Source organism: Rattus norvegicus, chromosome 19, assembly GCF_036323735.1.
Source record: "Rattus norvegicus strain BN/NHsdMcwi chromosome 19, GRCr8, whole genome shotgun sequence".
In the NCBI taxonomy this organism is placed as follows: domain Eukaryota; kingdom Metazoa; phylum Chordata; class Mammalia; order Rodentia; family Muridae; genus Rattus; species Rattus norvegicus.
The window spans coordinates 53635394-53656883 of NC_086037.1; the positions used below are offsets into that span (position 1 = coordinate 53635394).

The following is a 21490-nucleotide window of genomic DNA, read 5'->3' on the forward strand; positions in this document are numbered from 1 at the left end:
AGGGGACACGGTAAGAGAGCCTGGAGGTGGAAAGCCTCCAGCACCTTCTGGAATACACGTGTGAAAGACTTCTGTTTTCTCACATTGTCTGAAGACTTCGAATGTAGCTTAGTAGCGACCATACTGAACTCTTCTTTTGTAGTCGATACAAACTCCCCCCATTTCTCTCTCTCTCTCTCTCTCTCTCTCTCTCTCTCTCCCCCCCTTCCTCCCTCCCCCTCTCCCGTCTCCACCCCTGTCATCTTCATCATTTTTTTTTTGATGAGCCACTAACTTGGGATTCTAATCAGTTATTAAAAATTAAAAAAAAAAAAACAAGCTCAGTCAAACCACATATAAAAGGTCAACTTTAAATATCAATTGGAGGGTGGAGGATGGGGGCAGACCTCGTAGCCCGTGTGCATGTGTTCTAAGGAAAGGTAGGAACCAGAAGGTGACGCTCAGCCTTCTGAGGGCTGTACACCGTGTAGGTGGTGGAGGGGGGGTCGGCTCTCTCCAAGGCTTTCAAAATCGAGGTGTATGTAAGAGCTTGTCATGTTAGTTCACCACCAGCGAAGGTGAGCCTTTCTCTGGGTTTCTTCAGGGCAGCGATGGACTGAAAACGGGTTGGGGTTCAGAGGGAAGGGATGGCGGTCTTTTATCAGACCTTAGGGAGCACCAGCTGACCCCTTGGCTGCAGCTGCCTGTCTGGCTTCACCTCCTGAAGGTGACAGGACCTGTGGCTGTGACCCTTGTCTGTTGCACAAAACATTTGCTCACGTGTACACTGGGTAGGCCCTCACACGACTGGGCCATTCAGAGGAAGGCTGGACTCCTGCCCTAGAGTGCTCCCACCCTGGTAGGGAGGCGGCTTCTATGCAGCCTTGTGTATAGCTAGCTGTGACCCGTTATTCCATGTGATTCAGGGACCTGGAAAAGGAAGATCATTCTAGAAAGGGTAAAAGGTAGGTTAGGTAGCTCTGATGGACAGGTAGGCTACTGACAGGAGGGGCCTTGGGAAGGGCAGAGGGCTCATTACTGAAATCTGTGCAGTTAGCCGTGCAGCTCTGTGGCCATCTACATTAATATTAATGGCAATGAAAAATTCAGTTTCTCGCTGTGTGGACAGCAAGCGCGGCTCCCCCCCCCCCCCCCCCACCTCAATGGCAGGAAGTCTTGCTCCTTGGTGATGCTGTAGAAGAATAGTGGGCCCACTCTTGGTTCCTGCTAGAGGCCTGGTATTATAGACTTCTCTGTTCATCTCCAATTCTGGCAGCAGGGGGCGGGTAGGGTGGGGTCTGGACATTCAGATCCTGTTGCACACAAAGGCTGATGGGGACTTAGCATTTTTCTTGGATCCAGAGAGAGGGGGCAGATTGAAATTGTTCAGGGGATCACGGTCTATAAATTCATCTCGATGTTCTTTTTCAGAATAGAGAAGGCTCAGGGCCTTCCGCAAACCACAGACTATGCAAGCAGCAGGGGGATTTTGTTGTCCCGCCAATAGCACCTTGCAGGGTTCGTTTTCTGTACCGCGGCTGCGAGGCTGACCTCTGACTGTCTTCCTCTACCTTCCCTACAGTGGGCGGTGAGATCCCCCTAGACATGCGGCTCGGGGGCGGACAGCTGGTGTCGGAGGAGCTGATGAACCTGGGCGAGAGCTTCATCCAGACCAACGACCCATCGCTGAAGCTCTTTCAGTGCGCGGTCTGCAACAAGTTCACGACGGACAACCTGGACATGCTGGGGCTGCACATGAACGTGGAGCGCAGCCTCTCAGAGGACGAGTGGAAGGCCGTGATGGGGGACTCTTACCAGTGCAAGCTCTGCCGCTACAACACGCAGCTCAAGGCCAACTTCCAGCTGCACTGCAAGACGGACAAGCACGTGCAGAAGTACCAGCTGGTGGCCCACATCAAGGAGGGTGGCAAGGCCAACGAGTGGAGGCTCAAGTGCGTGGCCATCGGCAACCCTGTGCACCTTAAGTGCAACGCTTGCGACTACTACACCAATAGTCTGGAGAAGCTGCGGCTGCACACGGTCAACTCCAGGCACGAGGCCAGCCTGAAGTTGTATAAGGTGAGGTCGACTTCTCGAGACCCAGGGACGGGCTCTCCACAGAGTGGATTGGCTGCTTGGAGGTGGGCAGCCGGGGACTTGAAAAGCAGGGCAAACTAACTCTAAAGGTTTTGCATCCAATGCCCAGTGAAGCCCAGGATGTGTCGATGGCTTCCTTTGGTGGCTGAAGGGTTGGGGTGTCTCATTTCGGGGGGGGGGGGCAGACCAGTTTCCAGCAGCCCAGTGCTGTGGTGCTCTCTTCTTTGGTGCTGGTCTCTGCTGTAGTCTGTCGAGTCTCCCTCAGCTGCTGCAGACCAGGGTCCCTTTCTACCCATTAGTTTATCTTTTATTTCTAACCCCCTTCTGTGCTCCAGAGTGCGGCATTCATGCGTCCGTTCTGTTTATCCATCTCGCTGTACACTAAACACCTTCTGTATCCTGGCCATTGTTCTGGAAGTATGTGCACACAGACACGTGTACACACACACATACATATGTGTATATGCACACACACATGGATACATGTACACATGTTTATACAGACAGACACACACGTCTGCGCTCACACCCAGATCCCTGCCCCTCACAGTGTTTTCAGTCTTTAGGGACAGGATGAGTTGCAGACCCCATGGGGAAATTTCCTGGTGGAAGGAGGCAGTAAATGCTATGGAAAAGAACAGCTCAAGGGGAGGAGCTCCCTGTTGATCCTTTTCCCATTTCTGCATTTCACATCCACGTTCTCTGCTTCCTCTCTTTTAGCCTCTTTCCTTCCTTCTTCCCCTCCCCCTCCCCTCCCCCTCCCCTCCCCTTCCCCTTCCCTTCCCCTTCCCTCTTCCCCTCTCCTTCCCCTCCCCTCCCCTTCCCTTCCCTTCCCCTCCCCTTCCCTCTTCCCCTCTCCTTCCCCTCCCCTTCCCCTCTCTTCCCCTCCCCTTCCCCTCCCCTTTCCTCCCCGAGCCCCTCAGTCTCACCCTTCCCTTCTCTCCCCCAGCCCCCCAGTCTCTCGCTGACCGTCAGGGAGGAGGAGGGGCCGCGGATCCTGTAAATAGTCCTTTTACTTGCACGGCAGGATTGCTCCAGACATTCCTATTGATTTTCGCTGGACTTAAAGCCTCACCTTTCCCTCTAATCATCCCATAATGGCTTTAGTATGAACAATCAGGTGCAAATCGTCATAAATCTCCTCAGCCTCCTTCCACACACCCTCCACTCCCTCTTTTCCCCTCCGTCCTCTTCAGTTCCATCCTTAGCCCTCTTCTCTTCACTTCCAGCGGTTTCTCACTTCTGGGCTAGCAAATGGTCAGTTCCCGCCGACTCTGGGCTCTGAGCCGGCAGAGTCTCCCATGACCCTCTCGTGATTGTCTGTGGAGACCCCCACATGAGGGAGACCCGGGATCCATGGCTCTCACTGGTCTTTGCTCGGTTGATGCTTCCGATTCCTCTTGCCTTTGCACAGCCTCGGGGAGCACCTTGTTTAAGGAACAATTTTAGAGAAAGGTAGTAGGGATAGAGTGTTCTAGAAGTGACGGCTGGCACCAGGTATAGCAGTCTAGGGTTGGCTTGGATACTGAGTAAGCCAGATCCTCCATTCTGTGCATACAAATTCCTCGCTGGACCAGCTTGATTTTGTGTCCTGCTAGAAAGAACTCTCTCTCCAGTCAGGTTCCGTTGCAGGTACGACTGGCCATAGGGTGGCGCTGACATGGCCAAGACAGCCAGGTGGGAAAAAGCCAGAGGAAATCAGCATTTCTGAAGAACCTGGCAGTTAAGTTTGCACAAGAGAATCCTGCTGGCCACTGAAGGTCATGTGTCACCCTGATGAAGGGTCCTATAGGCATGAACTGAAGCTGGCCTCTTCTAGCTGAGGAAATGGCTCACTCCTTAGATTCTTAAGAGCACACAGTGACCACTAAGTCCTCAGGCCGTATCTTCCATGTGGTCCAGGGCACTTGGCTTTGCTTCTGAAGGCTCTGGAAACAGGGTTTATACTGAGGACTCACCCCACCCACCTATCCCCAAATCATGCCTGTGGATCGCACCCAGGAAGTCAGATGAGGCCTTTTCCAAGGTCAGGTGTGAAGGAAACGTTTTCTGCTCTATCAGCACTGGTCACTTACATGACGGGGCCTTACTTACCTTATTTATTTTGTTGGTTGGTTTGTTTTGTTTGTTTGTTTACTCAAGGCGGAGTGATCAGAGCCTATGCCACAAGTAGAAGAGCACTAAATACTGAGGCAGAGGCTCGCCAGTTGGGAGTCGCAGCTATTTTGCTGTCGAATCCCTGGAGAGACCAGCCCCTCAGTATACCTGCCCCCAGGGTCAGGAAGCAAAGGTCTTTATAGTTTGGTCTTAGTAGTCCTTGGGGAGTGAGTGCCCTTCTGCTGAGGCCCTTTTGGGAGGCAGGAAGCTCTCCCACCCACCTTTGGATGAATCCAGAGCTCGCTCCAAGCCCTTTTGTTCCCTCCCTGTGACTGAGATAAACTTCTTGCCAGGGAGGGGTCTCCCTCTCCTGGGCTTTGTCCTCAGTGCCTGGATTCGGGTGGGGTTTGGAGGTGGTTGGGCCCTGGTGTGGCCCGTAGTAATGGAGATTGACTGCATGTTATTTTCCCCTCTTGCTTATGTAATCCATTAGCCCGGCACACGCATAATCAGTTTAGAGCACAGTTAACTGGATGTAATCGAGTTCTTTACTGTCTGCTAGAGAAACTGCTCCAGAAGCCGCTGACCTAGGGAGAGCACTTAGCCTGCCCAGCTCCCCCCCCCATCCTGCCCCGCCACCACCCCTCTCACTCTGTCCCACTTCCTGGAAAATTGTTCATGACCAGCCAGGGCAAACTCGAAGGTTGGTTTTGTTTTGTTTTTGCCTTTTTTTTTTTTAACTTTGCGGTTTGCTTTTTGAGACAGGATGCCGTGTGTCTCAGAAGGGTCCTAAACTCACCAAGTAGTTGAGGATGATCTTAGACTTCTGGTCTTCCTCCCTCCACCTCCCCACTTGCACACGTTAGTTACCAGTGTGCATCTTCACACACAGTTTCATGAGGGACTGGATACTGGACATCGCTCTAGGCAAACACTCCGTCAACTAAGCTACATTCCTAGCCACAGAAGGTAGCTGTCCTTTGCCGGGTCCACGGGAGTACGGCCTGCAGTCTGGCCTCACAGCGCTTCTCCTGTGCTCCTCCTTCAAGCCAAGCCTTTTCTTCTTCCCGTCTTCCCTGTGTGTTGGAGGAGACAGATCGGGGTATCAGGAAGCGCAGGCAGGTTTTGTCACTGTGATCTCATACTGGACCTGTCACCTCCCTGATGTCATGGGGATTGACGTAGATGGAGCAACCCTAATCTGAAAATCCCCAAACCGAGTTGAGCCAAAGCATTTGCATGCTGTCAAAATGGCACCGGGTTCCCTCAGGCAGTGTATCTAATGAATCTGTGTTTAGATCTCAGTCCCGATCTAATGATAGGTCATAAAGAAGCACAGATATTCTAGAATCGGGGGGAAAAATCCCCAAGGACGAACCGTCTGGGTCCCATGGTTTCAGAAAGTGGACAGGCAGCCTGTAGCTGTGCTGTGTTAGGACCGGCCTTTCTAAAATGTGGAACGACACAGAGGTCAGGCTCATCTGAAAAAAAAAACAAACAAACATATTTTTTCCCTTAGAATTGTCTATTCTGCTTATTTTGTGTTTTTTTTTTTTAATTTAAAACACTTATTGGTGTGTGAGTGTATGCATGTGTATGTGTTTGTGTGTACTGTTTGAGTGTTGTTCAATCTCTTCTTCCACCGTATGTGTCCCAGGAATCAATTTTAGGTTGGCAGGCTTGGTGTCAACCACCTCTACTCATTGAATCATCTCAGCTCGAGGGATGAATTTTAAAGTGACGTTTGTGTGTATTTGTAGTGGGGCAGAGGATCTGGAGAGCCCAAGATATCAGACAGAGAGGCTCCTTTTCCCTTCCTCTGGACTCCTGGGTGGGTCCCGCAAAATGCCAGTCCATAGTGGAGTTCCTGGCTTCTGTTCAACCAGTAGCCGCCTCTGGTTATGCAGCTGACTAGTATTCTGACTAACTATGGTGGGCCACCCCAGCCGCCTGGTTTCTGCCTTCAGTGTCGAGTGAGTTTTCTAAGCCATCACGGAAGTGCATTGTGGAACAGGCTGAGCTCCAAAACCCATTGATGCCTTTTTCTCCACTTCCTCCCACCTTCCCATGTCTCCCATTCACGAGATGTGAGGGGCCAGTGGTTTGTCTTAACACCAGGAACAGCTCATGCTGATAGTACTTGTCCCCTGCTCTGTCTTCCCAGGAGTGAGTAGATTCTGAATCCATGGGTCAGCCTGGGTTTTCCTGGGAGTATCTTGCCTTCACAATTGTAGGGTGTCCATGATGAGCCCTGGGGAATACTTGGTCTTTTCTCCCCGGGGAAGAGGGAAGGGTACGGGAAGGCAGTTGGAGTCTAAGCACACCTGCCCACTCTTAGAATCCGCCGGGCTGTGAGAGAGTATCGACTTTAACAGACGGATTAAGACCCCACCAGAACCCATTACTCAAATCGTTCCTAGCCGAGGTGCCTTTGATTGGGCCAAGACCCCAGGTTTCATGATAATCTTAAATTATAGCAAGGACGGTTGTCTACCTAGCTCAGTGTCGGGGTTCAGTGTGAGCTGCACGAGCTCTGCTCGTGAGATCAGATGCCGGCATCTAAGCCCCCCGTATTGACTTAAAATAGGAGGGAAGGCATGGCTCTGATTTATGATACCAGGTGAGCCCACATGGCGTGTGGTGAGCCTACAGTCAGCCCTCCTGCCTCTTCTAAGTGTTACACAGTGCAGACAGACAGAAGGACAGCCTTTCTTCCTCCTTAAGTGCTCCTTGGGTCTCATAAGGCCATTGCATGGTGGATGGACAAATCAGAAGAATATAAGAATTTCACTCGAAGTCCGCATCCTTGGTTTCCTTGACGGCCACACTCTGGGTAGTGTGTCCGCTGTGTGTGGGCAGGGCAGAGAGGGCTCTTCAAAAGGCAGCCGCACCCTTAATGCCCATGGGGGCTGTCTGGTCTGGTGGCCTTTGCCTTGTTCCACAGCAAGGGGCATAAGTCCTCTGGGGCAGCTCCTGTCCTCCACCCAGAAGTACAAGTGTCAGAGGGCTTATGGGTGATTTGACTCAGGAGCTAGTTTCTACCAGCGCTTGCCAATGACGTAGACTGTTAAATGTCTGCTGACTCCCGCTTACCCGAGGTGGCTTCAGCCAGGAAAACGATGTGCTCATTCAGGAGGTTCATAGGGTGTGTGTGAGCGGCCAGAGGTTTGGAGGGAATTTTTAGTGCCTTTGTTCTCTCTGGCCTCCTCCTCTGGAGCAGCTGGGGCTTAGAAGTTCATTTCCCTCAATGGATAGCAGAGCTGGCTAGACATGGCTTCCTCGCCTGGCTGGGAGTCCATGCTGGAGGGATCCCAGGCTGGCTGTGGTAGACAGGCTGTGGTAGCCTCCAACCACTTGTCAGCCCCAGGGACCTCTAGGGAGATAAAAGGTCAGCCCTCTGTCGGGGCAGGGCTCAGCCCCAGACTGGGTTAAATCATCCCTGCTGTGGGGACCTGTGGCCAGTGTGTCACCAATGGTGTGTAGTGGGGGTGGTTGTCACCCCTTAGGAAGGTCTCTCACTTTCTGAAACATCTCAGGCACCTTCATTTGTACCCTCAGGAAGTTCTCCTGTGTGGTCGGATGTCCTCCCCTCAGGCTCTGCCCAGGTCATTCTGGGGATGGCCTTGGGCACAGCCTTGGGCAGGGAAGCCCTAGTTAGTGTTGTCTTTTGGCTCTACCCTTAAGGCCTCACGTAATGGAGCTGAAATTGTGTTAGACGCAGGGCTCTGGCTCTCCTGCATTTGTTGAGGAAACCAGTAATGTCACCATTAGCCGAAACACTTGCCATTCGTTCTTGTTCTCCACGTTGGCACCGCCCTCCCCTGCCCTCCCCAGCCCTCCCCTACCCTCCCAGCCCTCTCCTACCCTCCCAGCCCTCCCCTGCCCTCCCCAGCCCTCCCCTGCCCTCCCCAGCCCTCCCCTGCCCTCCCCTGCCCTCCCCAGCCCTCCCCAGCCCTCCCCTGCCCTCCTCAGCCCTCCTCAGCCCTCCCCTGCCCTCCCCAGCCCCTCTCGTGAGCTCTCAGGGAGTCTTCCCTTCTCTCCCACCCCAGTCCTTTTTGTATACATAGTCATGAACAGTGCAAATTCTGATAGAACATCACTATATTCTGCTGCAGTCTGTGTTATTTCTTACATGGCTAGTGTTACACATTTACAAGCCATGGATTCCTTTTTTTTTTTTTTAACTTTACTGTAAATGTAATACAAATAGGATGTAGTCATCATGAAGATACTTTTTTTTTTTTTTAAATACAGCAGGAAAAGAGAAAATTACTGGCAGGCCAGTCTAGTGACATCTCACAGTGACACATTTGTGCTTCCTATGGGACCAGATCTTGCTCTGAAGCCCAGGGTGGCCCCGAATTAGTATTTCCTTGCACACACTTCTGCACGGATGGTATGACGGGTTTCAGCCATCCCACCCAGCTTTCAGGTAGCTGCTCTTTCTCTTGCGCATGCGCAGAAGGCAGTTTGAAAGAGTTGGCTGACATCGCGTTCCTTTTACTTAATACCCCTAGGGGCAGGTGAGATGGCTGAGCCTGTAAAGGGGCTTGCTGCCGAGCCTGTCAACCTAAGTTTGATCCCTGTGAAGTGTGCGGGAGGAGGAGGAGGAGAGAATAGGCCTGTGCAAACTGTTCTCTGAGTCCTGCGTGTGAGACCGGGCAAGGATGTGCCTGTAAACATCCCCCATCCCCCGCCCCACGCACCCACGCACCCGCACGCACGCACGCACGCACGCACAGGCTGAGAACCACTGGTTTGGAGTGCATTTATGGAGGCAAGGTAGCAAGAAGTGGCACAAAGGTTCCACTCTGTTGAAGGCATCCAAAGTCCTGGGCGCGCAGCATGGTCCTCGCTCCCTTTCCTTTTCTCTCTGGCACGCTCAGGGGAAATGTGTTGGGTTTGTTGCTCTCTTCAAACTCTCCATCTTGAGCTGTTTTCTAAAATACGCAGGGGCTCAGAGAGGAGCTGTCCCAAAGTATGTTAACGGGGCCTGTCCTGTATAGTTCATCATTTATCTTTAAGACTAAACGTTCTGAGAGTAGTCCCTGGATATTATAGAAGTTCCCTTTGAGCCTTTTATTTATTAGTTTTTAGAAGCTGGGTCTCTTTAAGAAGCCCAGGCTGGACCCTTGCAGAGATGCTCCTCAGGCCTGCCCGGATTACAGGTGTGAAGCTCCATCCCATGGTTTCTCTTTTGAAGTTGGCGTCTAGGGGGTGTGGATGCCATTTCTGGACAAACCATTTTCCAGTGCAGGCTACAAGCCCCCTGTCCGATTCTGTCAGTGAGCCATGACACCAGCTGGAGCCAAGAAGGAAAGGAACCATCATTTGGCAAAATGTTGGGAAACTCTGGCCCTGCTTGCTTCTCATCCGCCTGGTCCAACTTCTCCCATCTAGAGAATGGCATTTGCTATTTTAGGGGTGGTCTCTAATGGTTAGGGGAATGCGTGCTCAGCGATTATATTTCTCTGGCTTCTAGAACAGCCATGTGCTCCACAGTTATGTGGTTAAATCAGGCAGACAGGACAGCCCACATTGCAGGTGCTCAGAATAGGGTAAAAGGGTGAACCCCATTTTGAATCCTTTCTAGTTGCTAGGGCTTGGGACTCAAAGGGCACATTTGAATACGTACAGATCCAACAGGTGTTTCTGGTTTTTTGTTTTGAAAGGGAAATTGTCAGAGAACAATTAAAGCATTGTCAGCAACACTGTCAGGAAAAGGCAAGAGTTTTTTAAATAATTACATAATATGCCCGAACCATATTCTTGGTTCTGTTTTAAATAGAACTGAGAACTCTAAATTCGCGTGGGCTGGGAAAGGCTGTTCCTATGAAAACCATGTTGGTAGTACCAAGCAATTTTATACTTAAAAAAAAATTACGTTCCCAGGCCTTCCCATCCCCTCGGTTCTTTGAGAAGCAGCTGCAATGTTAGGTGGAAGTCTAAAGATTTTAAACAAAATTAGTGAAGAGGCCTGGGAACTGTGACTATGGCCCAGCTGGCAGGGGGCTTGCCTAAAGGCCAGAGATTCAGACCTTCCCCAGCGGTTCAAGGTCATCCTCAGCTACATAGGCTGTTTGAGGTCAGCCAGGGATACACGAGACAAAAAAAGGTGGAGGATGTTAAGGCCACTGACTTGAGGCGACGGCCCTTGGGTGGAGCAAGTCCTGCTGCAGAAGTGTCCAGGTATGGGTGCCAGGCACAGCCAGTGACAATGTGGGGTGCCCGGGGAAATGCAGGTTTCAGCTGGGCAAGTAATAGTAAGTTTATCACATAAAATATACATACTGCAGCTGACCACACACAGGTACACACATGCGCACACATAAAATATACATACTGCAGCTGACCACACACAGGTACACACATGCGCACACATAAAATATACATACTGCAGCTGGCCACACACAGGTACACGCATGCACACACATAAAATATACATACTGCAGCTGGCCACACACAGGTACACGCATGCACACACATAAAATATACATACTGCAGCTGGCCACACACAGATACACACATGCACACACCACACATGCACATACCACACATGCATGCACACATACACCTCTACCTTATACTCACATTTCAAGAGACCATCTTGCATTTACTTTGGCATATCCACCTTTGGGTGGTGGCCTGCCAGCAGGCCCTACAGGAGGCTAAAAGAGACAAGTGGTTCTCTTGTTCTGTCAACCTCTCCACCCCCCCTCCCCCCTTTGCCTTTCCTAGTGTTTCTCAACAAGTTTTGTGCTTCTCACCGCAAACTCTCCTATCAGATGGTCACCTGGTTTTGGTGTTAAGTAAAACGTCTTTTCTGTCTCCAAAGTGCAAAATTTTCTCCAGTCCTTTGGGTAAATTTTTAATTTTTTGATACTTTCTCCCATTATTTCCTTTTAAAAAATATGTATTCATGTAATATATAATATATCATATATATTTATATAGTCATATACTATATGTAATGGGGTGAGGTCAAGAAGCTTGATTGGGTCTGCCGTACCTTTGCTAGGTATGTGGCTGCCCTTGCTCACCCCAGGCTCCTGGCCTGCCTCTTGAGTTGTTAATAAGATACAGAAAAGGCATGGGGGTTCACCTGGGAGTCTGGCTTATTGCCCATAGAGGATCCCTGTGTCTGTGGCGAATAGGTTGCTAAGAAGGAAAGTTTGAGTTCAGACTCATTAGGAGTGATGAGGGAACCTTCTCTGGGGTCCTTTCTTGGACCATAGAAGGTTAGAACTATTTACCTACGGCTGGTGTTTGATCTGTAATTGTTAATGAGCAGGGAAGGTTCCCAGGCTCAGGACAGAGCCTTGAAAGCCTACTTGGTCTCTTAGGTCAACAACTGTAGCAACATTTTCTTTGCCAACTCGGCCTGCACACCGGAATTAATAATGGAAATGCCCACCCCTGGCTGTCTGCCCCTTCCTCACTCTCTCTGTGAGGATCTCCTCCTTGGGGACTATTGGGCCTTTGCAGACACTTGTGAGCTGACCTCTGTGGTCCGCCACGGTGACACATGTCATTACCACCGAGCAGGCACCTCCTTGTTCCTTGGAGGAGGGTTGAACCCAGGGACTAGTAGGCTGTGAAGGAGGCGTTCTGGTGTCATGGGATCTGCCCTGTTCTGAACCCAGCTGTGGCCCCAAGGGGATCAAACCCCAGGCTTCCCCTGTCTGCACTCTCACCCCAGCGAGGAAATAGAAAAGCAGATTTCCTACCTGGGCCAGCTTCCCTGAGTGTCAGTCAGCTCTAGGGGACAGTGTGTATACTGGGGCCCTTAGCTTTCTGTTGAGTGTGAAAGCTCTGTTAGCAGCCTGTATTCGAGTGCTTTGTCTCCTGTGTCTGTATTCTGGAATGTGGGTTCCCCAGGTCCCAGAGCACCTGCTTTCTACCCATGTATTTGGAACCCTCATTTCTTCTGAGAGCTTCCTTTGGCCAAGGAGGGCAATGAGCAGGTATGGGCGCTGAAATCCTGACTGCCCTCAAATCTTCCTCATTCTGGGAGCCCCCGCCTTGATTGGTATAGGTTTCACCTGACAGAAGGTGGGTATCGGACTTTGGCACTTTAGTGTGACAGCCAGTCATTTTACTCTTGGTTGCTCCTGAGGGGAAGTCACCTCTCTGGGACAGTAGGAACAATACTATCAGGGGTTAGCTCTCCTCCTGCTTGGGCCCAGTGAGGGGTTTGGGAGGGAGCTGCGACATGTAGAGGTGTTAGGAAGATTCCAGGGTGTTCCAGCTGGGGATTGTGGCAGCTGAAAGAACCCCCATTTAGTTTAGAACATGCTTTCCCTGGTTTTAGCAGGCTGTGTTTGAATCGACTTTGAATCCCAGTACCATCTCCCCTGGGCTCAGGAAGATTCTCTGCACAGCAGCTTCTGCTGGTGGCTTTTTTGTAGAGGGTGGTTTTGTGTGTGTGTGTGTGTGTGTGTGTGTGTGTGTGTGTGTGTGTGTGTGTGTGTGTGTGAGAGAGAGAGAGAGAGAGAGAGAGAGAGAGAGAGAGAGAGAATGAATATATGAATATGAACGAATATGCAGACTAGGAGTCTCCTCACCCAAGATGGTGTCCCTCATAATCTTCCCCTACCTGCACCTCCGTGTGGCAGACTGCGCTTCTATCCACCCCCTCTGGAGATGTCCAGGAGGATTCAAAGCAGAGGGGGTCTTAGGAGCACCCTTTTTCCCCTCCAGCTAGCTAACCAGGTGGAGCTGGGCCCAGAATTGTGATTTCCACATGCGTCCTACACAGGAATCAGTGAGAGTGAGGCAGGCTCCACTCCCTGGCCCCCAAGCCAGCTCTGGTCTAGAAAGTGCCGTGGGGGCGGGGGTGTCTTGGCTGGAGACCCCCTTGTTCACGCTGCATCTGTGTTCACTTTCTGATTCTCGGGTCGGGCTTCGTTTTTTTACTATGTTTTTGCCAGATTTGGTTCCATTAGTGATGGCTGCAGCTGTCCAGGCAGGAAAAAGCAAGCAGTGTCCTTGGGGAGTGGAGTCCTGACCTCCTCCCTCCCAGTCTCAGTGTGTCCTACTTTGAGTGGAGACCTGTGACACCCCCACCCCGCGTGCACTCCCCACGCCTCGTCCTTTACCTCTCAGCCCGCAGCTTTGCTTGGAGGCGCAGGCTCCGGACTCATCACTCAGGGTGACATTTCCTCTCTTGATACTTCAGTTCCCAGAAGATTCCTCCTCCCACCCACCCTGACACATACCCTTCCTGCACTCAGAAGCCGTGTCTGGCCGGCTCTTGGGTCTTCTCTGAGAGGCGTTCAGAGACCTCAGGCCTCACCTGGGGAAGTTTCAGACAGCAGTCGTAAAGCCCGGGTCCTCGGGGAGGGGCCGGGAGGGAGCTAATTACACAGCTAATTGATCCAACAGATGTCGTTTAAAGAGATGTCGTCGTTTCTGAGTGATTTGGCTGTACAACATCCCACCTTGCTTGAGACAGGCTTGTAGCCCTATCAGAAAGTCTCTCTCTCTCTCTCTCTCTCTCTCGCTTTTTCTTTTTGGAAGAGCCTGCTTCCTGTCCCTTTTTGAGGGTCTTGTGACCCATTCTGGGTTTTCCAGAAAGCTCCCGGTGTGGTCCCCACCGCTGGTCACTGTGTGCTTACACCATTTGACATGGCTTGGTTTCTACCTCTCCCCGTGCCAGCTTGTGCAACTATTTGGTTTGTGTGTTGAACCTCTGGCCGTCTTGGGTTGCTTTGCCTTTAGGGGTACATTGAAGGATGCAGAATGTGTGTGTGTGTGTGTGTGTGTGTGTGTGTGTTGCAAATGAGTTGTTCTAGAGCAGTCCCCCTCCACTCCCCATCCTCCCCCATCCCTGTCCCCCTTCTCTTGCTTCAGTCCCCACTCTCCTTTGAGATAAAGTCTTGCTGTAGCCCAGCCTGGAGCTCACTGTGTAGCTCCATGTGACAGTATTTTGCTACTTTTCTTCTGGGACAGAATGTTGTTCTGTAGTGCAGGCTGGCCCCAAATCCGCTGTCTAGATCAGGCTGTCCTCAGACTCCTGATAGCCCTCTGCCTCAGCCATGCAGTTAGGACTCTCCAGGTCTACCTTCCTTCCATTGTCTTTATTGGAAGCATGTCTGGGAGGAATGTTGCTGACAGTCCCTGAAGGTGTCTTCTGATTGCATACGACAGGACTCTAGCTGTCCCAGTTGACTCCTCGTGCTCAGGACAGAGATTGTGGAGGGAGAAGGGGCCAGCGGAGAAGCCGAAGGTGGTACTCTCTCTGCAGTGGGAACAATGGAACGCAAAGGTTGGAGGCTCTGTCTCCTGCAGGTTTCCTGGGCGTGGCTAGGGCGGACTTGTTATCGTGGCCTGAACTTCCAGGAAGTCAGCAGGTGCACAGCTAGGCTGCTGACATCATCGTTCGCATGGCTACAGAAGGTTGAGTTATCTTCGGGTCTCGACCCCTTGTTAGCCCTGTGTGAGTCTGGACCTATGGTACCTGTCTGGTTTAGAAGTGGCATTGCCTCATCGAGGTTGTCCTTGGTGACTGCAGCACCAGGGTCTTGACTGTCTGGGTCATCTTCAGCGGCCTTGTCCCTGGGCTCCTTTTCTGTCTATCTGCCAAGTTCTCCATGACTTGCATATTAGGGCTCCCCCTGGGTGGGATCCATCTCCCCTTCTCTGTGTCTCTCCCAAAGGCTTCATAAAACCCAAGGATTCTCAACACCACCTCTCACCTGTCTTCATCTCTGATATCTCCCCGCATCTGACTCCTCAGCTTAGAATATAAAGACTCTATATGACCCCTGCTCCAAGCAACACCCCCGATTTCTCCCCTTCCCCTGAACTGGCATAACAAACCCTATCTGAGCTCCTGGCTTTCTAGTTTACCATGCAGGAGTGAGGTGGGTGTGGCACGTAGATCAGGGCCTCACAGAGTCATCTTGAGCCACAGCTTTACCTTTCATTCTCCTCAGAGATTTATTCTTATCCTGACTTCTGGGCAACACCCCTCACAGGATTCTGCAGAATGTGTCAAAGGCTTGGGGAAGCCCTCATCCATTCATCAGGACGGGTCTGCGGCCTCCTAAAACCCTGCTAGCCTGAACTGCTCCCTTCTCAAAGTTGCCTTATCCTCTCTACTCATTTCCCTCAGGGAAATTTTTTAGTTCATCCTGCAGCCCACTCTCATCTGCCATGGTCTGTCTCTCCCTAGTTGGAGAGCCTTTAACAACAGGATCCGTTTAACCACACCCTAATTTGTGTCTTTCCCGGTGGATGGGTAGTCTGTGAGCAAGTGTCATTGCTTGAAGATTTGAGAGTAAAAGACGGAATCTAAAACCTAGAAAGCATCCAGCTCTGACAAGCCTCTTCCCCTTGTTTTTCTGGAGCTGCCCCTTCCCCTGGGGAAATGTCCACGACTAAACCGTGCTTACTTAGCCCCCAACCTGGTCCCTGCCCTGAGAGCTTTGTTCTAGTAACATAAACTCCAGTCTCCTCCTCTTCCTCCTCCTCCTCCTTCTGGCCATGAAGTCAGCCATGTTTCCTTCTGGTTTTCTGGGATAAGGTCTCACCTTAAATCCACTGTGTGGCTGAAGCTAGCTTTGAACTCCTGATCTTCCTGCCTCTCCCTCACATCTTCTGGGATCGCAGTGGAATACCACCATAGCAGAGCACCACAGGGCTGAGTCTGAGCCCCTTATCTGAGTAGTAGACCAGCCTCCTCAGGGCAGCGGCTTGGAAATTTGGTTCCTGTGGTCCAAAGAAGTACATTTTTCTGTTGGTCACTCAGGAGATCCCTGTACAAATATAGTTTGCATATATGTTTAAAACCAATACTGTACATATTTTCAGCAGGTATGTACCAGGGCTGGATATAGTCTGTTCTCCGTGTTTGATGAGTTGGTCAGGCTTCACTGATGCCACTCTCGTTTGTGTAGGGAGCTTTGCAGAAATGTCCAGCCCTGCACAGCCCTTCCCATCTGACATGTCCTGTGGGACTCTTAACTGAGAACCCAAATGGGTCATGATCCAGTCTAAAAACCACAAGAGAGAGGGGTTGCCGACTCACTAAGACCTGTGCAGGTCTGCCCGAGGAAATGGTCACCCAGTTGGTTAGATCGTAAGACCGGCCGGCAAACTGTAGTTACAGCGAGTTTTATAGAGAAGTTATCATGTAGGAAGATGAGGTAGGCAGAGGACCGAGGAGGCACCTTTCTGGGTCTTAAACCTGGAGCCGCACCAGTTAGAGTAGATAAGTTTCCCCTTATGTGTGTGACTCTAGAGCTTTGGAAAGAAAACTAGCTGTGAGCTGAACATTTATATGGTGGGGGGTGTCTTTCCTCTTCCTCTTCGTTTAATGTTTTCCTTGTAAGGAAGGATGCTCAGTGATCTGTCAAGCTCAACAAACAGTTCAGTACAGCAAATACTACCCATGGCGAAGTATTTGCAAGAAGGAATGCACTGTGCTGATGCCTGCAAGGTACCTTCAAAGGCATCATCAGTGTAAGGAGCATGCATCTGATATCCAAGGGGATAAAGAGATGGGTAGATGTCTGGTGGAGTGTTAATCTTGGCATCTCAGAGGTGGATATGGAGGTTGTCTAACCTGTAATTATTTTCAACTTATCTCTACAATTGAAATGTCTTTTAGTTTTTTAGATTTATTTATCTATTGTATGTACATGAATAACACTGTCACTGTCTTCACACACACCAGAAGAGGGCACCAGATCCCATTACAGATGGTTGTGAGCCACCATGCGGTTGCTGGGGATTGAACTCAGGATCTCTGGAAGAACAGTCAGTGCTCTTAACCGCTGAGCCCTTGAAATGTTTTTATAATGTAGGGTAGAGGTAAACAGAAAAACAATGTCATCTTCCTACCGTGAGCACCACCATGTCCAGAACCTTATGTGTAATGTAAGGTGTTCCTTCCCCACCATCTTCTCCATCCCTTGGCCAGAACAGTATGGGCCATGCTGGGCCTCTGAAATAACTCAGATGAGTTATTTCTGTCCTTACAAACAAGGGCCTGATCTCCCTGGAGGCACAATCTAGCTAAGGGCTCTCAAACTGCAACGTGAAGCTAGCAGGGTCTTGGCTACTCAGGGGGTCTTTGGATGCTCATCAGATACAGTTCCCACCCCACAATTCCCCTTTGCATCCAGTGTTGTCCACATGGGAAAGATGAAGTCCTTGATGCTGTCTGCAGAATTCAGTCTTAGTTTTGCTCCTTATTGCTAAATGACATCAGGTGTCTCTTAATCATTCAGAGGACGCTCGGTAGGTGTCAGACAGGTGAGGGTTTGGGTGCAGAATGGAAAGCTTGAGTGACTGTGGTTGCTGTGGTCACCGGGGGTAAACCCACGTACTCTTAGTGTTCCCAAGGGGAACAGATTCTCTCTCTGGGATCTCTGTAATTTCCTCTGTGTTCCCGTCTGTGAAATGGGCTAATAGAACTGCCTGCCCAACAGGTTGCTGAACAAGTTGAATGAGATAATACATTTGATGTGCCTATAGTGAAGTCTGTATATAGCAGAAAACCATGTGTGTGTGTGTGTGTGTGTGTGTGTGTGTGTGTGTGTGTGTACGCGCACGCGCTGTATGCACATAAGATGCGGGTGCATGTGCCTTTGTGACTCCCCGCAGAGGTCAAAGGAGGATGTCAAGGGTCTTTCTCTATTGTTTTATGCCACATTGCCTTGAGAGAGTTTCTCACTGAACCAGAAGCTCACCATCTCTCTTGAACTGACGGGCCAGCAAGCTCCCAGGATCCTCCTGTCCCTGCCCCTGTCCAGCCATGCCCACGTTTTGTGGGACGTGAACTCAGATCCTCTTGCTTGTAGAGGAAGCATTCTTCTTCGCTGAGCCATTTCCCCAGCCTCACAATCCAGTATTTCATGAAAGTACCGTGTTCTTTTGCCTTTGGTTTTTTTTCCCCATTGTGTTGTGTAGAGACATAACCGAATACATTTTTTTATTCATTTTTCAAATTTTAATTTTAATAAATTTAATAAACTAGATTTACATTTTATTTATTCATTTCCAAGTGCCTCAAATCTTTTTCCTCTTACTAAAAATACACTTTTTTTTTTTTAAATAAAATCTATTTTGGTTATAGTGTAGCTTCCCTCAGCTTCTCCAAGTTCCTCTCCTCCTCTCAGGATGCACACCCTTTCTCTCTTTCCTTAGAACACAAGCAGGCATCTGAGGGATAACAATAAAATAAGATAAATCAAAACCAAACAAGTCAGAATAGGAACAAAAACAAAACAAACAAACAAACAAAAAAACCCCAACCAGACCAAAGGCAAAGGGCCAAAGAAAAAAGCATGAGAGAACACACAGAGAAGAGATACCCACGTCATTCATACCCACAGGAATCCATGAAAACACCAAACAGAAGCGTGTGTGTGTGTGTGTGTGTGTGTGTGTGTGTGTGTGTGTGTGTGTATGCATGCATATATAGATGTGTGTGTATATGTATGTGTGTGTATATATGTATATATAGATGTGTGTATATATATGCATGTATATATAGATGTGTGTGTATATATGTATGTGTATGATATATATGTGTGTATATATATGTATATATGTATATATATATGTATGCGTGCACAGGATATGTAATGTTAAAAACAAAAAACAAACAAAACCCAAAAAACCCTGACAAAACATTCTAAAACAAAGAGCCTCAAAAGATACCATTGTGTTCCTTTTCTGTTGGCCGTCACCGCTGACCTGCCCCAAGAATGGTTTGTATGCCCAGTGAGATTCATTCGCAGGAAACGGATTTTTCATTTACAAGTGGTTATCTATTGGAGACAGCTCTGGGTTGGGGATGGGGTTTATGTCCACTTCCCCTCTTAGCACTGGAACCCCATCTGGCTTAGACCTGTACAGTCCTTGCGCAGGCTGCCACTGTCTCTGTGAGTTCATGCGTGTCATCTTGTTGTGTCTCTAAACCTTCCCCTCTGGCTCTTAGAATCTTCCCACCCCTCGTCCACAGGCTTCCCTGAGCCTTGATGGAGGGATTTGATGGTACATCTCGAGTAGGACTGAGTGTTCTGGGGTCTCTCGCCCTCTACACACTCTCCCGCTGTGGCTCTCTATTCGTTCCAATCGGCTGCAGGAGGAAGCTTCTCTGGTGATGGCTGGCTGAGCAAGGTGCCAATCTTTGAGTATAACAGAATCTCCTTAGGAGTCATTTTATGGCTACGTTAGTAGTATTTGGTTTTCTCCTAGGTCCCTGTATGTAATCTCAGATTCTTGGCTGCCAAGCAGTGTCAGGGAGGGCTTGCATGTCATGGAGTGGTCCAGTCAGATACCTGTTGGTTACTTCCCCCATCTTTCCACATCTTTGAGGCACGTCATCATTGTAGATCTGAGCGTTTGTTGGTGTTTACCTTTCCCCTTTGGTAGTGTGCAGAGTATCTTCTAGTACAGTGAACACTGGCCCACAGGGGTGGAGGCTGCAGGTAGGCACCAGCTGGACTTCTCCATGTTCAGTGAGCTGTGTAGGCACTGTCTTCACCTAGGGCTTTCCTGATAACTGTCTTTTCATAATGCGGCTTTCGTTGGCTTTGAACTTGGCACGCTGTAGGTTTGGAGGACAGAGTTGGGGGGGGGGTCACCATTACTAGTGTTCAGGAGATGACTGAGAGTGTCATTTGACCATGGTTGCTCTGAGGTGGCCTTGTGTGAAGAGTGAGAATCTCCGACACCTCACTGAGGTTCCGTCTAACTAGCTAGACACCCAGGTTCCTTCTAGCACGAAAAGCATATGCTGGTTGAAGTTTTTACAAAGTAGATACCTCTGCCTCTTCTAAGAAGAAGGCCACCAGCGAAGTCCCTGGGAACTCTGGAAACCACCCAGGGCCAGCTTTACTCAGGCCAGTGTTTGGTCCAGCCCTTCTCTGTGGAGAGCCAACTGCTGTGAGAAGTGAGCTATGAGGTCGCTTTTATTGCCAGTCTCTTAATCCTGGTGTCCACAACCCGAGGTGTTGCTGCTTTATCCGTCTGTCTGTCCGTCCGTATGTCTGTTCATCCATCTGTATTTATTTATTTTTTTAATAATAATGTCCAGCATCAGTGCGGCTGTATCTCTCCTACTTACTTGGTCAAAATTTGCTCGCTGCATGTGAGGATGTAGAGGTTCAGAATGGATGGGAGAGCATCCCATGCATTCTCAGAGACTACTCTCCTTTCTTATTCTCTCACGGGTTTTCCACAGAGGCTAACACATTTAAAAAAAAAAAAAGAAAAGAAAAAGAAAAGAAAGAACAAGACAAAGCAAGCAAGTAGTAACAGGGCAACTTCACCAAAGCAGCAGCCTCCACGTGTGCACCACAGAGGTAGAGATGAACAAAAAGAAAGCCGGGCTCTAATTAAACTGGAATACGCCTGACACCGCTGTCCTTTCATGTGTGGTGCCTGCCTCCCAGTGCATCCTGTAACCTTGGAAATCCCACAGACCGTCCCGGAGTAGGGGCAGCCCCCCAGACACCAGCCCAGGGTTGGCTGGCGCCTCAAAGCCGCCCTTCCCCCAGCCTTGCACAAGTGAGTTCATTTACATCGAAAGCCTCAGTGTCTGTGACTTGGCTGACTTAACATTGCCTTAGGAGTCTCCCTTCAATGTTTATATTTGCGTCCCTGCTTGTGGCCTTCGAGTCCCCACTCTCCCTTCCTTACAACCGGCACCTGCAAGCCAAGTATGCAAAACCGTTTCCATGGCAACCTTGGGTGAGCTATTAATTTTAGATATTCCAGAAGTTACTTTTTCAGCTGGAACAATCCTCCTCTCCTCATCTCTGTTTGAAAGTCAAAGGCTAATCTCCTTGGCTACCCTGGCTATAGATGTTTCCCCCCTTAACCCCTCCTCTTTTAAAAGCCGATTTCCCCACACTTTATCTAATGAAATACACCGCTAGCCCCGGGGTTTCTGGTTACAGATATAAGTCAACAAGTGGTAGGAGGAGCCACCTGGCCTCAGAATACTACCTTTTAACATCCACAGCCATGTGCGCAGTACACATAGCACGCAAGTCTCACCCAGTTTGTTGTCTGCCTGGTGGTTAGAGCAGTGGGAAAGGGTCCCAAAAAATACACTTCTAAACAAAACAAAACAAAACATTAAGCTGCTCCTCTCAGTTGAGCTGACAGAGAGGCTAAGTTTCCAGGATGCGTTTACATGGGTGTCAGGAAGTGTGTGGAGATGGAGCCCACGAGGCTGGAAACGCCTACAAAAAATGCAAAAGCCAGGCAGCCTCTCACCGGAGTTGCAAATTGAAACGCCAATGATGAAATGCAAAAGGGTCTTTTTGCATAGCAGCGCTCTTTCCCCACGCAGTCA

At 49.8% G+C, this 21490-nt stretch overlaps 1 protein-coding gene across 11 annotated transcripts in view; it reads left to right on the plus strand.

Annotated features, from left to right (window-relative positions):
- Zfhx3 (zinc finger homeobox 3) overlaps positions 1-21490 on the plus strand; it is a 1006519-nt gene that overhangs the window by 846248 nt on the left and 138781 nt on the right. For all 11 annotated transcript variants that reach the window (XM_063278047.1, XM_039098313.2, XM_039098314.2 and 8 more), the window contains 1 exon segment: positions 1562-2058. In XM_063278047.1, coding sequence (XP_063134117.1) covers positions 1562-2058 — 497 coding nt within the window.